Below are 17,140 nucleotides of genomic sequence, written 5' to 3'. Positions count from 1 at the left end.
TCTATCTCCATCAAGGTGAGCAGTACCCCAGACCAGTCAAGTGATCTGGGCACACGAGACAGATAATCCTACAAATAGGGATTTCTGTGGCTGCTACAGGGCCATAAAACAATCAACATCACCACCCAAAATGAGCTGCCTTGCTCAGCATGAGAGGGCTGGCCCTGAAAGCCACCTCTGGCTGTTAAACAGCCACCTCTGCCCAAGAGATACACTGGAAAGTGGCGCATGGGCCACCACTGAGAACAAGGAGCTATAGCCTTCATATGAAGGCTAAAAACGTGGAGGGGATGTGGCCATGCATGCAAGCCCAGTCCCTCAACATCCCAGTACCGATGGCTGCGGAGTCAAGCAACCATCCTCCTAAGCCACAGACAGCTCCTCAGAGGGGTAGGGCCAACAGTATGGGCAGACATCAGAAAGCTTTAGAAGGCCTCTGCATCTTGCTGAGGCAACAGCTCTCCTTTGCACGAGTGAGAGCACTTCATAGAAACACAGAGCAGAAATCTTGGTGTACACGAATATCAAGCAAACCAGTACTCACAGGCTTATCCCAGAGTTTTTGTCGTGGGACAGCAGTGTTGGGTTCCAATTTCTGGAACCGACTCAGTGCTTCGTCGTGGATTTGCTTCAAGTGTTGCTCTAGGGGGAAGTTCCCATAAGTAAAGAACCTGTAATTGGATGCATCAGCATCAGCGTCCTCCAAGAAAAAAAACAACTGTACCCACAAGGGCTGGATTCAGAAAGGCGCATTTGCAGGGATGGAGGTCGGGAGCAGGTGCCATAAGATTCTTTGTTCCCTTTGGACTGCAGCCCCTTACAGCAAATGAGATGCTGCTCTAGACAGAGGTAGTTGAGCCTCAGGCCTGCAGCCCAAATCTGGCCTCCCTGAACCCCATTCTGGCCCTCCAGGGTTCTCCAAAGGACCCCCACCCCCTTCCCTTCCCCTTGGGAAGTTTCCTACCTTTAGCCCGGCTTCTCCTCAGTCTTGTTTACTGGCAGTTAAGAGCTATAAGCTAAAATATGCTAGCATTTGGGGGATCGTAAACGAATGTCAAACCATGGTTTAATATACTGACTTGTCCCAAAGCTGGTCATCATTTTTGGATCAGATTAAACGGGGAAACTATGGGTACTCAGACACGTCCTTCTTTAATCGTGGCTCGAGGAAATCAACCAAGTATATGGAGAAAAGATTCCATAGCTTATTAAGCCAATCTGGGATCATCCAAACCAGGCCATTGTTATATTTAAAATGCTGGATTTTATTTGGATAAGAGAATACAAAACGTTTAATGGGTTTTCTCACTTTTTAAAAAAACTGCCTTTAACCGTCCTGCTGTGCTGCGTTTGCACAGGAAATTAAACACTCCCACAACCTGGGAGCCAGTGATTTGCTGGCTCCCGAGACGGAGTTTGGACACTGAAATGGCATTAGCCGTGTTGAAGGCAGACCCGATTGTCATAGCAAGGACTTTGTTTTCTTTCTCTGAGACTTCTGATACCTTGCATTGCTGGGATGGTAATGAGTGGCGTGGAATTGCTTCAGCTGCTCCCAGGAAAGATCAGGGATCTTCAGCGGGTCACCACCGGATACAACGGCATACGTGTGATCAGGGAGAATCTTGTTCTGAAGGTGCTGAGAGAAAAGTCTCTCATTGTCTGTCTTAAAAGAAATATTTTAGTGAGAATAAAAACGCTTCAGCAAAAAAAAAAACACTCAACAAGATGAGAAGCAAGGTGGGAAAAGGTCTCAACCCAGGTGAGTCAGACTGCTCAAAACATCTGGTATAACATTATAGCAATGGGGGGACGACAACATGTGTACCCCCCTAACCTCTGGTATGGCCTCTGCCACCCCTCCTGGGCTAGCAAATAACAACAAAGCCCTACAGAGATTTAGAAGTGGCAAATTAGCTAGCTTGGAAACAAGCTAAGTTTGTCAATTCTAGGCCTCCATAACAGATTTTTTTTTCGGTATTTCCCTTTTCTGTTTTCTTACCGCTGCATCGCCAAATTTAAGCAATGCAGAGGCGTGAGTGGGGTGGGGGGAGGAGAAGGGGAGGCATCCGGGATGGTGGTAGAAGTGGCACCAGGGACCACTGAAATTGCCCACCCCTTGCAGTACAGTTTAAGACTGCATTCGCTTTTTTAGCAGCCTCATCCCATCGATCGCTCATGTTGGGACCTGTCATCAGCTAAGACACCGATATCTTTTCCACACATACTGCAGCCAAGCCAGAGGTTTCCCTCTTCCAATACCTGTGCATTCATTTTTTTTTGTACCTATATGCAGGACTTTACATTTACACCTCTGTTGAATTTCATCTTGCTGGTTCCTTCTGAATCTCCATTCCATCTTCTACGGTGATAGCATTCCCTCCCTGCTTCCTTTCACCTGCAGATTAGGTAAACGCTCCCACTCTACCAGGGTGGGGAAACATGTAGGGCCAAAACATCTGGAAGGCCATGACTTCCACCAGCCCTAGCCAGCATAGGCAACGCTGAGGCATGATAGCTGTAGGCCAGAATGTCTGGAGGGCTACACGTTGCCCAACCAGGCCCTCATCCAAATTATAAACAATGTTGATTAGTGTAGAGCCTAGGACAGAGCCCTGCGGCACCCCACTTGAGACCTCTCTCCAGGTTGGCCTGGCACTGGATCCAGGATCCGCCTTCCACGAGAGGAAGGATTCCACTTGCAGAAGGTCCATCTGCCCCATTTGTAGGAATATCTCCTCCTCCACATACCAAAACTCACTCCATTCAGTGGGGACCTCTAGGAACATAGGAAGCTGCCTTATACTGGTCCCATTCAGAAGACACCTTAAACCATGGCTTTAACCATGGTGGTTAAGCCAGAAAGCTGAGCTGTGTTCAGAAGACACCTTAAACCATGGCTTTAAACACAGTGAATAAGGCCTTTTGCTTTATTCACCATGGTTAAAGCCATGGTTTAAGGTGTCTCTGAACACAGCCTGGCTTTCTGGCTTAACCACCATGGTTAAAGCCATGATTAAGGTGTCTTCTGAACGGGGCCATTGAGTCACATCGTTAGTTCATCTAGCCCAATACTGTTAACACTGACTGGATGTGGCTTTCCAGGGTTTCAGGCAGAATTCTTACCCTGCCTTACCTGGAAAAGCCAGGGATCGAAGCTTTCACACAGAGTTATGGCCCCTTCCACCTCTGGCTCTCTGCAGAGCATTTTCAAGGATCAGGAAGAGCTGTTGTAAGGAGGAAGAGGCAAGGAAGTCCTCTACCACCAGCACAGTTGCTGACCCTTAAATCTGGATCTAACCCACAAAGGGCCTGTTCAGATAACATGCTAAGCCATGGTTAGGCTGCTAACCTTTTTGCAGCAAATGGCTAGTGAGCGTGTTTAAACCGTGGTTATGTAGCCACCATGGAATGGTTCACATGACACACTGAAGCTGGATGAGGAAGAAGAGGCGAGGCTCTGGTGCTAGAGTCAACAATAAAACTGGCTTTAATATATATATATATATATAAAAGCTTTTCTTGACAATGTATCAAAGATGCGCTCAACGTTTTGGATTACTGAGAATCCTTCTTCAGGAGCTAAAATAGATTGAATTAATATACTGTTATCAAAAGTGTACCTTAAATTTTACAATATAGCATATATCAAACAACATGGACAAACCCTAAGCATATAGAACATCTCGATAGCATTTCTATTGTCTCTTACCACGACCATTGGAACGCTAGTTTTTATAACATAGTTTTTACCTGGATTATGCTTACATCAATACCTACATGTCTTCATGCCTCATACATGTTGTAAAATTTAAGGTACACTTTTAGTAGGAAAGGAAAGGAAGAAAGGAACCTCTCATGCAAGCACTGAGTCATTACTGACTCTTGGGAAGAAGAAGAAGAAGAAGAAGAATTTCTTACCCGCCTCTCCCTTTGGATTGAGGCGGGGAACACCTGAAGAAGGATTCTCCATAATACAAAATGTTGACCGCATCTTTGATACATTGTCAAGAAAAACTTTTTTAAAAACTCTATATTAAAGCCAGTTTTACTGTCGACACTAGCATCAGAGCCTCGCCTCTTCTTCCTTGTCCAGCTTCAGTGGTGCTTCTTCCGCCTCTCCTCACATGACACACTGAGCCATAATGTTTAGCTCAAAATGCTTAACCACTGTGGCTTAGCGTGTCATCTGAACAGGGTCAAAGTATACCACTTTGAGAAGTAGGCCTCACGCATTGCTTTTAAGACATGTTTCTTAAATCATTTTTATTCCATCCACCTGCAGCTTGGAAGTTTACATCCGGGAAACCGGCACCGTTCAAAAGTGTCTATTTTAATTTACAGCTTAAATGTTCTCATCTAGCAAAAGTGAACACAACATTTTTTTTTTTTTTTAAAAAAAGCACTTACAAATGCTCCCTTCATTTCGTTAAAAACAATTCCTTTGAAGACCAGCGGTGTCTGAGGGTCTGTCGGATTCTCATGTTCTAACCTCCAACCTTCCTGCCTGGGTGAGATGAGGACACACAAAAATGGGTTAGTATTCCTTTAGGTTGTACTAACGTGTCGGTGCACGTGTGCCAAAAATACGAGCTCTTACCAAAAATCTAGATGTCTCAAACAAGGAAAAAACACAGCATCCAGGTACACAGACAGAAGATTCTGAAAATCCTTGGTATTTTGCGTTGAGAATGGGTAGAGAGTGTAGTCGCTTGCTGGAAAGAAAATAATTATATACATACATCTATTAGTGATTTCTGGAGTGCATTTAGTGTGCTTTACAATCTTCATCTAATTTATTATTATTATTATTATCATTTAACCCTGGATGGCACCATCCCCTCTCTTTCCAATGCGCAGGTGTGCATGCAGAGGGCTATGCGACTAAAAAGGCACTGTCCATGTGCAGAAGGGAGGAACTGGCAGGCATGGGGGAACACCAAGGCTTGCATAAGTTTTCTTTTTTAAAAAAAGAATCTAAAGTGTGTAGGGAGGGGGAACTCAAAACAGCCCATTGGGGACCTGCAATGCTCAGCTGCTACATAAAGATGACTGACTGTTGGGAGGGGGACCTTGAAAACTGGAAGTATCGAGTGAAGTATCGCAGAGGAAGGATTGGAACAGTGAAGAGCAGCACTTCGCACTGTAACGTTTTGTTGCAGTTCCTGTTCGATATTAACAGATGAGCGTACCAGTGTTTGGTTTTACTTGTTCATCAACACCACCTGAATACACTGCTGTTCCCACACTGCTGACCAATCCGGCATGGATGCTGTGTGGAAGTGGCTGAGTTTGCCCAGAGCTCAAGCACTTCAGGGTGCCGGCCCAGAAAGCAGCAACAGCAGCCGGCCATGCAGGCCCTGTTGACAGTGCACATTGAGTCTTTCAACTTTGCCATGGGCGATGCGCTGCTCTAGGCCACACAGGGGAGGCTGGGAGAGGCCGGGGACGGGGGAGAGCTGGGAAGGGAGTGGAAGGCATCCAGCGAAGGGGAGCTGGTGAAGGAGGAAAAGGAACTCAAGGCTGACTAGCGGCTTCTTTTTTCCCCTTTTTAATAAAACTTGGGGGCAGAGATCTTGGGAATTCCTCACTCAACATGATGGGCATTTTGACCAGGTCTAGTATTTTATTGACATGGTTTAAAATGTTCTTAAATTTTGTATATTTCAATTCTTACGCTATATTTTATGTTGTGAATTGTTGTGAGCTGCCCAAAGAGCTTCGGCTTTTGGACGGCACAGAAAGGAAATGAACAACCCCCATCCGCTGCTACCGGCGATTCTTTAACTGTAAACACCAACTGCTAAACCCAGGACCTTCTGCAGGCCACAAACGTGTTCTGCCACATTTGGGCAGAAACTGCCCTTGGCTTCCATACAGAAGCCCAACCAACAAAACGATAACCCAGGTGTTTTGGAAGCCTACGGCACGGTGCTGCCGTCCTCCGCTTCCGAGGAAATCGTCTTTCATCAGTAAAAGGTCAAGAAGTGTGCACTGAAGGCATACTGGGGCAGGGACTTAGATGGCGATCCTTTAACTGTAAACACCAACTGCTAAACCCAGGACCTTCTGCAGGCCACAAACGTGTTCTGCCACATTTGGGCAGAAACTGCCCTTGGCTTCCATACAGAAGCCCAACCAACAAAACGATAACCCAGGTGTTTTGGAAGCCTACAGCACGGTGCTGCCGTCCTCCGCTTCCGAGGAAATCGTCTTTCATCAGTAAAAGGTCAAGAAGTGTGCACTGAAGGCATACTGGGGCAGGGACTTAGATGGGAGTGCCTCCAACTTCCAAAAAGGTCTTGCTGCTGCATGTTGTTTAGGAAAGATGGCCATCTCACCCACCCTCATTCGGTGCCCCTCTGCACTATGCAGGGAACTCCAATCCTTGATAAGGTAAGCATTGGATAGCTTAATAACGCTTCATAAGCTGCCCTGTTCAACAGTAATTAACATACAAGTGGAATCTGCAACAAAATGTTGCAGTTCACCCTTCCTCCTAAAAGGAGCGTTCCCTTTCAAGCCATCCTCTCCAAGCAGAAGATTTCAGTCTTCCCCTCCCTGCAATGTCCCAGGTTTCTTTTCCAACTGCAGCTGTTGAGCATGCTCAGCCTTCACCAGGATATTCTGGGGTCCATCACCCCCTTTTAAGAAAACATTTTTTGTCCTTCTACAAACCCAAGGGATTCCCCCTTCTCATTCCTAAGGAGCTCTGTTTTGGCTACATGCGTGTCGGCACGCACCACCCAAGTTCCCAGTTAGAAGGAGCCACATCCGTGGTAGATTTCATCATACAAATGAAGTTGCCGTTTGCACACAGTGGAAATCCAGGAGTCGGCTTACTCCTCATTTGCTCACCTGTAAATGCATTCATGAACGTGGAGAGTGACCTGTTCAGCATTTTGAAAAAGGGATCTCTGACGGGATACTTTTGCGAACCGCAAAGCACGGTGTGTTCGAGGATGTGGGGGACGCCCGTACTGTCCATGGGGGTGGTACGGAATTGGACGCTGTAAGGCAAGCAGGAAAACCCTTGAGCATTGAACACCCAGAAGTAAGACATCACCCTACACACGAAAATCATTTGCAACAGCACAGGGAGATTTTCAAAGGTGAATGCCTTTCACGTGGTACCAAAGGCTTAGAAATGAGATATTCAAAAGTATCCTATCATTATTAATATCATCACCGCCACCTACCTGAATAGATTATTGGAATCCTCTCGGGCCACGTGCAAATATTTGGCTCCTGTTGTATCATGGCTGAGGTTAACGGCCGTTAGGGAAAACTCGGGTACAGGCGTCACCTGAGTGGGGAAAACACACACACACCTTCCCGTTAACCCTGATTACTGGAGCACAAAGTCAGGTCAACTTTTTTGCTCAAAGCCAAAGGCCACCACAACATACTTAAAAAGAACAACAACAACAACAGCGTAATTATGTATAGGGAGATTCGCATATCCAACTGAAACGTTCCCCCCATATCGTTTGGGATTTGGCATGGATTTTCCTTGGTGCCGAGGCAAACAGCCTAGGCCACAAGCATTTCTATTACATCTATGACTCTGTTCAGATGACACGCTAAGCCATGGTGGTTAAGCATTCTGAGCCAAGCATTATGGCTTAGCCTATTGTGTGAACCATTCCTAACCATGGTGACATGGTTTAAACATGCTGACTAACCATTTGCTGCAAAAGGGTTAGCGGCCTAACCATGTTGTCTGAACAGGCCCTCTGTTAGTTGTTTTGTGTGACGGAGAGCAACTTCCCCAAAGTAATCCAGTGACCTTCCTGGTTGAGCGTGGATCGGAGTTCAGGTCTCTCCACTCATAGTGCAGCAATTTAGGCATTATGCCCGGAGTGCACAACCTTTTAGAGGGGGCGGGGAGGGAGAACCGGCACAGAAACAGGGAAATCGCCAAACAATCACGGAGGGGCCAGGGGAAGGAGGCGTGGTTAATCTGGGGGAACCCTGAACAATCAGGTTTAGCCCTCGAGCCTGAAATCCCCTCCCACTGCTCTACTTGCTCCCCCAAAGAACTTCATACAGAGCGCTTTTCCCTGCCACTGCCAGCAGCAATGAAAGAAAAGCTATGCATCGGGAATGCTGGGATGTGTGTGTGTGTATGCTGGTGTGTGTAAGAACAGAAGAAGAGCCCTGACGGATCAGACCAAGGGTCCATCTAGCCCAGCGCTCCATTCACTCAATGGCCAGCCAGCCAGCTGTTGAGCAGGGGGGATTCACAAGCAGGACGGTGCAACGGCACCCTCCCGGCCATGTTCCCCACCAACTGGTGTACATAGGCTTACTGCCTCGGGTATTGGGTGGGTGTGCATGCACCCACCCTTCCTGACGCTGGTATTATAAGCAGCCCTTGGGGCCAAAATGGTTCTGCACCTCTGCATTACACCATGGGGCAGCCTCTCACTTTACCCTGGACTTTGGAGACGTTTGGAAACTAGGCGGATATCTCTCGGCGCTTCCAACTGAGACACTGACTTGTTCCGACTCTGCATGCGCCAGAGGACTTTTGACACTGGCTGGTTCCACCTGTCTTGCCCAGCAGGAAGCGAGAGGTCGTCTCCTGTCCCAGAACTGGCACCTTTCACTTTGTCCTGGTGACAAGGAGAACCTTCCCAGAGATTGGGGGTCAACCTATTTATAGCAATCGCTGGGGAACAAGGGTGGGAGGGTGCTGTCCTGGAAACATGGCTAGGAGCTGTAGTAACCTTCTGCTGAGCTGTAGAAACCTTCTAACAAGTTGCATTCCATGCAAACTGGCATTGCACACTGGATCTAGGGCAGAGTTCTTCGAACAGTATTCCAGGGAATTAAGTTCCATGGAAGCTTATCAAGCCTCCTTGAAATGAGAAGGTCAGGAACAGCAGACAATGTTCCCGGAAAGAAAGCTTGTCTGCCACTACCCATCTTCCCTGGCATCGTTCAGTCACATGGGAGTGTTGGGGGGCACTTTACCATTCGCCGACAGTTCGTGAGGGTTCTGCAAGGGTCCCTCAGCAGAAAAATTAACGTGGAAAGAACTGCTGGAGCTTTTAACCTTCAGGACTGACTGAATGCCCCCAGCACCCGAAACCTCTGAGGAAATGGGGGAACAAGACAGATGTCAGGGTTGGGGATTGCAGCAAAAAAACCGGTAGTACCTGGTCCACTGTGAAACCATGGATATGATCTCCGGTCTTGTATTGCAAGGCTCTTTCATTAGCGGAACTGCCCTTCCATCTCCATGAACTTGGAATGAACGATCTGGAACTACGTATACTTTAAAAAAAGAGAGGATAAAACCAAAGATGAAACTTCTTTGTTTCCAAAAGAAAGAGCATTAGAAGTCCCTGCCCCACACCGCCTTCAATGTGAAATCTGGCACAGGAGAAACAGAGAAAAGGGAAGCAGAGGTAAACAGGCAGCAATAATGCAGGAGCACAGGCCCAGTGACAAGAGGACAGCCTCCCTTGCAAAGGGGGAAACAACATGATGGACAATGCAATGAATAGGGGGGATGAGTAGGAGAGAATGGGATGAAAGATAAAAGTCTAGGCCAAAGGTTCACCTAGCTCCAATTCCACAAAGTAAAAAAACAAGAAGTTCTACCTTAAAGGCAGCCTAGCAATCATTTTAAATAAATTATCTCTGGACATGTGACCAACTCCACATGGTTGTTGCAAGGATAATATAGGAGTGGGAAGAACCAACCAAGAGTAACCAGTCAGGTGTCTCCAAGAGGCCTACAAAAGCCACCACCCTTGGTCCCCACAGCACCTGGTATTTTGAGATATACTGCGTCTGAACATGGAGGCCCTGTTTAGCAATTCAGCATGACAACCGCAGTCAGACAATGCAGGTGCGCCCCCCCAAAATATGCCTAATGGCAATGATTTAAGCAATCAAGTGCTGTGGCTCAGTGGTAGAGCTCACGCTTTGCATGCAGAAGGTCCCAGGTTCAATCCCAGACAGCTCCATGGGCTAGACAGACCGAGGCAGCTTCCTAAGGCCTAAGGAGAGTGACCTGGATTCAGGGTTTCTACTCAAAAGATAGGGTTCTTCTTATGTTTAAATATGATCACCATTCCAAATCCTTCTCCAATCCCATCTGCCAATAACCCCAGAGAGAAATGGGTGGGGCATTTCCCCAGCCCCGCTCCCCAAATTCTCTTTAGTATGAGATGGGGCATGGGCAAGGGGGAAAAGACACACACACAAACAGTCCTCTGCTCCCCATCTGATACTTGCAAGCAGAGCAAAAAGCCACAAGGCAGCCTCCATAAATCTAATAGTCCAACTCCTGCTCTTTCTTTCAAAGGAGGTTTGGCAGAGGAAGCAGTATGAGGAGGGGCTTGCAGACGGGCAGGCATTGAGCAGAGCTGCTGAAGACGAGAGGTGCCGGGGCTCATGCCTATCTCGAATACGCCCCCCCCCTTTAAAAGCCCCCTGCTCCATATCTTAGCCCAAGTGCAGGCTGCAGCTGACTAGTACCAGGCGGAAGAGATTCTGCATATGCTCAGAGACACCCTTTCCTTCCCATACCCCAACCAGGAAAAGCAGGCTCCAAGGTGTTCTGCATATTCTCAGAGACACCCTTTCCTTTCTGTGCTCCAACCAGGAGGAGATTCCAAGGGATGAATCCCTGCCTGGGACCCACAAAACCAGGGGGCTCAGAATTATGGGAGACGCTAGCAAGGGGGTCGGGGAGAGACTAAGAAGGCTAGGAGGAGGACGGTAAGGGGCTCTCTGAGCATGTGTAGAGTGCCTTGGAAGGCCCGAGCCTTGCCCTCCCCGTCCACCAGCAGCGCCTTCTCTTCCTCACCGGGCGAGGCTCAGCAGCGCCAGCCGCCGCCCCGCAGCGCCGAACCGGCCCCACATGGCTCAGCGCGACCTTCCCGGCGGCCACCGCAGACCCGAATGGAAGGAAGAGGCGGCCGGGCTCGAGCGCGCACGCGCAGGCCGCCTCCGGTCGGGCCCTGGCGCCGCCTCCGCCTGGGTCAGGGGCGCCCTCGGAGCCGGGCCGCCGAGCTCCGCCTCTCCCCGCTGGCTGCACGTGGGCCCCGCTGCCTCTTTACCCGGGAGTAGAGCCCCGCTTGCTCCCAGCCGGGGCGTTGCAGTCGGGTTGCATTGCGCAGCCTTAATGCGGACTAGGGCCCTAGGCTTTAAACTTCAAGGGGGCGGGGGGGGGGGGAGTCCGCCCCTCTGGGTGCAATGGGGCTTACTCCCAGGAACTTATGTACAGAATCGGTATACTCAAGATATGCCGGGGTTCATGCTTTGCAATGCTCTCTTAACCCGCTGACACCCACCGCTGGAATCCAAAGAGCCCCGGAAAAGTTTCATGAGGACCAGTCTCACAATGTCACAGTAGATTGTACGTCAAGTGTTACTCCAAGGCTAGACATAAGAACATAAGAAGAGCCCTGCTGGATCAGACCAAGGGTCCATCTAGTGCAGCACACTGTTCGTACAGTAACCAACTAGCCATTGGCCAGGCATGAACAAGCAGGACATGGTGCAACAGCACCCTCCCACCCATGTTCCCCAGCAACTGGTGCACACAGGCTTACTGCCTCAAATACTGGAGATAGCACACAACCATCAGGGCTAGTAGCCGTTGATAGCTTTCGCCTCCCGGAATTTATCCAGCCCCCTTTTAAAGCCATCCAAATTGGTGGCCATCACTACATCTTGTAGTGAGTTCCATAATTTAACTATGCGCTGTGTGAAGAAGTGCTTCCCTTTATTTGTCCTTGATCTCCCACCAATCAGCTTCATGGGATGACCCCAGGTTCTAGTATTTTGAGAGGGAGAAAAATGTCTCCCTACGCACAGTCTCCATACCATGCATAATTTTGTGCACCTGTAGTCTCCCCTCAACCTCCTCTTCTCCAAGTTGAACAATCCCAGTTGATGTAACCTTCCCTCGCAGGGGAGATGCTCCAGCCCCTTAATCATTTTAGTTGCCCTTTTCTGCACTTTTGCCAGCTCTATAATATCCTGTTTTAGGCATGGTGACCAGAACTGTACACAGTAACTGTAGACCCTTTGAAAATGAATGGGATTTAAGTTACATGGTCGTCCCCAACTTGGTGCCCTCCATATGCGTTAGACTGCAACTCCCACAATCCCCAGCCAGCTAGGAACTGTGGGAGTTGTAGTCTAACGCTTAAGAAAGGCTCCAGGTTGGAGAAGGCAGGGGTAAACTAGGGCTGGATACAACAACCCAAAGTCATGAGCAAATTTTGGCATTATCCAGAATTCTGCTTCAAGCAAGCAAAGCAAGCGTGGAGGAGCATTAGATAAATATTGTTTTAAATATTGCTGTTCCCTCCTATAATCATGTTCTTAGCGTGGCTTACAAGAATAGTAAAATTCAAGCCTGCAAAGTCTGAAAATCCTTTTAAGATGAAGACGTTGAAAGGGTTGTGCTGATTCCGAAGCTTGCTTGAGACTTTGTGTCATTTCAGGCGGGTCCTAAGAAAGACATCAGGCCCCACTAGCTTTGGGATATCTTCCCCTCCCCGTGAGCCAACATGGCTACCTACGATTTGTGTGTGTGTGTGTTAATAGGTCAATCTCAAGGGCTGGTCCAGGAATTTGCTAATTCCCCTCCACTCTTAACAAATAGGTTTTATTAATATACTGATCCATGTTATTAATGCAGCTGATTCATTTATTAAGGTGCAAAACGAAAATGCCTGGGAGAATGAAAAGGTCTTCCCCTGGTGCCCAAGAGAACATAACGTAGAGCCAAGGGAGGCCTTCCTGGGAAGCTCATTCCAAAAACTGGGTGCCACAGCAGAAAAGGCCCTCTTCTTAGTGCCCACCTACTTCACCTTCTTTGGCAGGGGCTCCTGGAGAAGGACTGCTGAAGACGGACTTAGGTTCTGGGAAAATAAATATGGGAGGAGACACTCCTTCAGGTAAACCTGGCCCCCAGCCATTTAGGGTTTTGAATGTTAATATGAGCAGTTTGAATTGGGCCAGGAAATGGATTGGCAGCCAGTGCAGATGGAACACTGCTGGCATAATATGATCATTAACTAGGGTGAACATATGAAAAGTAGGACAGCGCTCCTGTATCTTTGACAGTTGCATTGAAAAGGGATTTTCAGCATGTGTCATTTGTATGCATACAGCACCTGGTGAAATGGAGTCTTCATCACAACAGTTAAAGCTGCAGCTTTAACTGTTGTGATGAAGAGGCAATTTCACCAGGTGCTGCATGCATACAAATGACACATGCTGAAATTCCCTTTTCTATACGACTGTGAAACATACAAGAGCCCTGTCCTCCTTTTCATATGGTCACCCTATATTAACAATCTCATTGCCCTGTTTTGGATAGGTGGATAGCTATTTTATTGTGAACTTTAACCCTTGTTTAAATGTATATTGCCCAGAAAATGTTGGTTGCGGGGCAGCATAGAAATACTTCAAATAGATAAATAAGCATGAAGCACAATAAGCAAGCTAAGCCTTGTGTGTTTAGCCTGATCTTCTGTTCTTCTTTTATCTTTTTCACCAGCTGCACTGTGTAGCTTACTTCTCCTTCACGTCACACTGCCTCTCCCATGGTTAAAAACATTTTTCTAAAAGTAAAGGAAAGCACTCTTTAAAGCATGTGTTTTTCTACCTTAGGTCCTAATATTATGTAAACTGCCCAGAAAGTTTCAGCTATGGGGCGGTATACAAACGCAATAAATAATAATAATAATAATAACAACAACTTATTTTCTTTCTTTTTCTTTTCTTTCTTTAAAACAGTCATTGCCATTAAGACAAAATGCAACTTAAAGCTGTAATCTTATATCTTCTTACATGGGAGTAAACCCCACTGAACTCAGTGGGACTTTCTTGAGAGATGTCTAGGACTGCAACGTAAATCTTTTATGAAAAACGAGGCATTGATCAACTAGCCTTAATTCCTATTACTTGTGATTGCTGCACAGTTTGCTAGGATGGGTGATCATATGGTAAGGATGTGATAAGTAAATAAATGCGTATAGTTTTCTATTACCATATTTTTATTTTATTTATTTGTTACATTTCTATACCAACTGATAGCTGAAGCTCTCTAGCTATTGAACCACAATTAAAACCACAAAATGTACCATAAAATGCAAGAAAGCATGATTTCAAAGCAGGGAAGTGAAGATCTTTCTCATAGAAGGGGTAGGCAGCTGGCAGGTCTGTGAAGGTCATTCATCCTCTAAAACAGAGGAGGTGAAGAACCTCAGGATTTTTTTTTGGGGGGGGGGCAAATTTGACCCTCCAAATATGGCTGTTTGGGGTTCTCCAGATGGCCATGCTCCTTCCTCCAACCTCACTCCCTTTCTCCCAATCATCTCTTCTCGATCCTCCCAGAGTGTAGGACACGGAATAATGGGCTCAAGTTACAGGAAGCCAAATTCCAGCTGGACATCAGGAAAAACTTCCTGACTGTTAGAGCAGTACAACAATGGGAACAATTATTTAGGGAGGTCGTGGGCTCTCCCACACTAGAGGCATTCAAGAGGCAGCTGGATAGCCATCTGTCAGGGTTCCTTTAAGGTAGATTCCTGCATTGAGCAGGGGGTTGGACTTGATGGCCTTATAACCCCCTTCGAACTCTTCTATGATTCTATGTTTTGTTTGGTGGCTTCTTGTCTGTAGGCTAAAATATGCTGGCTTTGGCCCCACCCCTTCTGCTTTTAGTCCTGCCCATCAAGGAATGTGACCCTTGAGAGTTTCAGTGAAATGGAATATGTAGCTCATGCTGAAAGAGGTTCTATACCCCTGCTGTAAATAAATATAATCTTCTAGGTAGAAAATGTTTCCTTTGCAACCTCCAGATTGGTACAGTCTTGCAAGCTGAAACACCCACCCATCCCATATAAAAACACCCCTAACTGCAATGAATGGTTTGAAGCTTTGGATGAACCTATCCGGAATGTATGAACATTCTTGTTTCATCTTGAACATGATACTCAAGTGAAGGGAGGGATATCAAGTCCTCCACACACAGGACACGGTTCATGATGTCTGGCACCCTGTCTTGTCTGTCTTCCATTAAAGCAGAGAATTTCCTTTCATCTCCATCCCTAATGAAGACCTGCTACCTCTCGCTGCTTAATTATTAAAGCCACTGACTATTAAAGAGATGTTCTGTCAGACTGTTGGCTGAATCGGGAGAGGAGATTTAAAACATCTAATTATTTTGGAACTATCTGGAAGGGAAAGTAGAGGAGTGGATGTTAAGAGGGTTGTGGGATCTATTCTTGTCATTTCAAAAACAAATCTAAATTTTGGGGTTGTTTTATTTAGAGAGCAATCTTATGTGCCCTAGACGGAGTCCAAGAGGCTGTAGGATATAGCTGGTCTCCTCTTTTGAGGCCAGAGACAGAGGCCCTAGATCTCCCAGCCACTGCTGAAAGCTCTGTGGTCAACATTTCAACCTTTGGAGGGAAGGAAATGGGTACTTGGTTGTGGGCTAGTAGGCTGAGAAAGTCTGTAGAGGAAGGAAGGAAGGAAGGAAAGAAAGAGGAACCACCAAGGAAGAGAGAGGGAAAACAGTGAACACATTCACACACACACACACACACACACACACAAACACACAGAGAGAGAGAGAGAGAGAGAGAGAGAGAGAGAAGAAGAAGAAGGCAGGGTATTCCCAACATTTTTGTGATTGGACCTCCACCCTCCCAAAACCAGCTAAATTGTGGTGACGCCAAGGGCACTTTTTCAAAATGCCAAATGTGCCCACAGCCCCCAAATTATTGGAAACCTTGGTCTATTCCCAGAGGGTGGCATCTTTATTTCTTCAGTTTTTATCAACTGCCCAATTGACATACGAAGTTAAAAAGGATCATTACCACCATCACCATTATTTATTTATTAATTTATTTATTTATAGGCCAGGATGATTCCTGCTGCCCCACTATGTGAATGTTTCCATACATTGTGCTCAGTGTATTAACAGAGTTGAAAAGTAAAGCTTTTTCTTTTCCAAATCCTTAGCATCATGTACAACCCAAATGGAATCCAGTGTTGCCCTTTTCAACTCATAATTTGAAGAACACACTGAAATAGTCATATTCCGCTAAGAGCTTTGAGTCTTTGCATTTTGAGAAACAAAAGCTTGGAAACTGGGCACAAGGATCTGAAATGGGGGATTCAGATTTGGAGTTCAGACTTAGTTGTGTCCCCATGCTCAGAGGACAGCAGAGTCTGATGAGCGACTTCAGGGAGAATCCTTGGTATACTTTCCAGACCTGAGGATATAGCACTCCCCTCAGCCTCATACTCTGAGGAATGACTGCCTCATAGCTTCTCCTGTCCATTAGCCATGCAGGAACATGAGGATGTAGAAATTACTCTGGGCTCTGTAATTGCTACAGCTACTACCCAACAGGGGCGGAACCTCTGAAAATCCTGTGCCTGCCAGCTTACGTAAGGCCTCAGTTCCCTGCAGTCTTTGCTGGGACAACAGTTTTCCTTCTGAAGAACCATTTAGTCAGTCCAGGGTCCTGACAGTTCCTTACCTTGCTGTAACTAGAGATGAATGGATTTTGTAAAATCTGTTCTGTCTGCATTTCATGGATTGTCAGATTCCCCCTCCCCCAATTTCCTGACTTTGTGCATCTTCACATTTGCACAACTTCCTACTTGCACAAATGTGCAAATCCTCCCTCCGAATATGCATTTTCATGTTGTTATTTTATATATTTTTCTATGACTAAAGTTGAAGATTATTTTTTAACTGTCTTCAAGTCCGTGCAACTCGGGAAAAGCTGGTCCACTGTGGAATCTGTTAGTGAGATTCATAGAAATCCAAAATCATTTGATTCTGTGTGGATTTCTCCAACTTCTCTATCTGTGACCCTGCTCTCCTGAACCTGCCCCTGCTTCCCGAGACACAAAACCCCCTGCACCTCTTCTTTTCATGACATGTGGCAGGCATAATGGGGCAACTTTGCCTGCAAATACCAGACTATTCTGACAAAGAGAAGAATAGGTGTGGCTATTTTTTATTATTATTTCCCATGATAGTCAATGGTAGACGTGTAGCTTCAGATTTCCAAATCTCATCTCTGGTTTGGTACCCTTGCCAAGGCGGGTGACCTCCAAATCAGTCCAAGCCAAATTGGGA

At 46.7% G+C, this 17,140-nt stretch overlaps 1 protein-coding gene across 1 annotated transcript in view; it reads right to left on the bottom strand.

Annotated features, from left to right (window-relative positions):
* The window catches only part of PITRM1 (pitrilysin metallopeptidase 1), a 39,781-nt gene extending 28,875 nt beyond the window's left edge, over nucleotides 1-10,906 (bottom strand). Inside the window, exons 1-8 of the mRNA XM_063125633.1 lie at nucleotides 10,826-10,906; nucleotides 9,165-9,282; nucleotides 7,200-7,306; nucleotides 6,859-7,010; nucleotides 4,601-4,715; nucleotides 4,411-4,507; nucleotides 1,506-1,666; nucleotides 545-671 (exon numbers count right to left, since the gene is read on the bottom strand). Coding sequence (XP_062981703.1) covers nucleotides 545-671; nucleotides 1,506-1,666; nucleotides 4,411-4,507; nucleotides 4,601-4,715; nucleotides 6,859-7,010; nucleotides 7,200-7,306; nucleotides 9,165-9,282; nucleotides 10,826-10,881 — 933 coding nt within the window. The 5' untranslated portion in view covers nucleotides 10,882-10,906. The remainder of the gene's footprint in view (nucleotides 1-544; nucleotides 672-1,505; nucleotides 1,667-4,410; nucleotides 4,508-4,600; nucleotides 4,716-6,858; nucleotides 7,011-7,199; nucleotides 7,307-9,164; nucleotides 9,283-10,825) is intronic.
* Between the last annotated feature and the right edge of the window lie 6,234 nt (nucleotides 10,907-17,140).

Source organism: Elgaria multicarinata, chromosome 1 (genome assembly GCF_023053635.1).
Source record: "Elgaria multicarinata webbii isolate HBS135686 ecotype San Diego chromosome 1, rElgMul1.1.pri, whole genome shotgun sequence".
Lineage (NCBI taxonomy): Eukaryota > Metazoa > Chordata > Lepidosauria > Squamata > Anguidae > Elgaria > Elgaria multicarinata.
The sequence above is the reverse complement of the archived record's forward strand: the minus strand, read 5'-3'. Positions and strand labels throughout refer to the sequence as shown.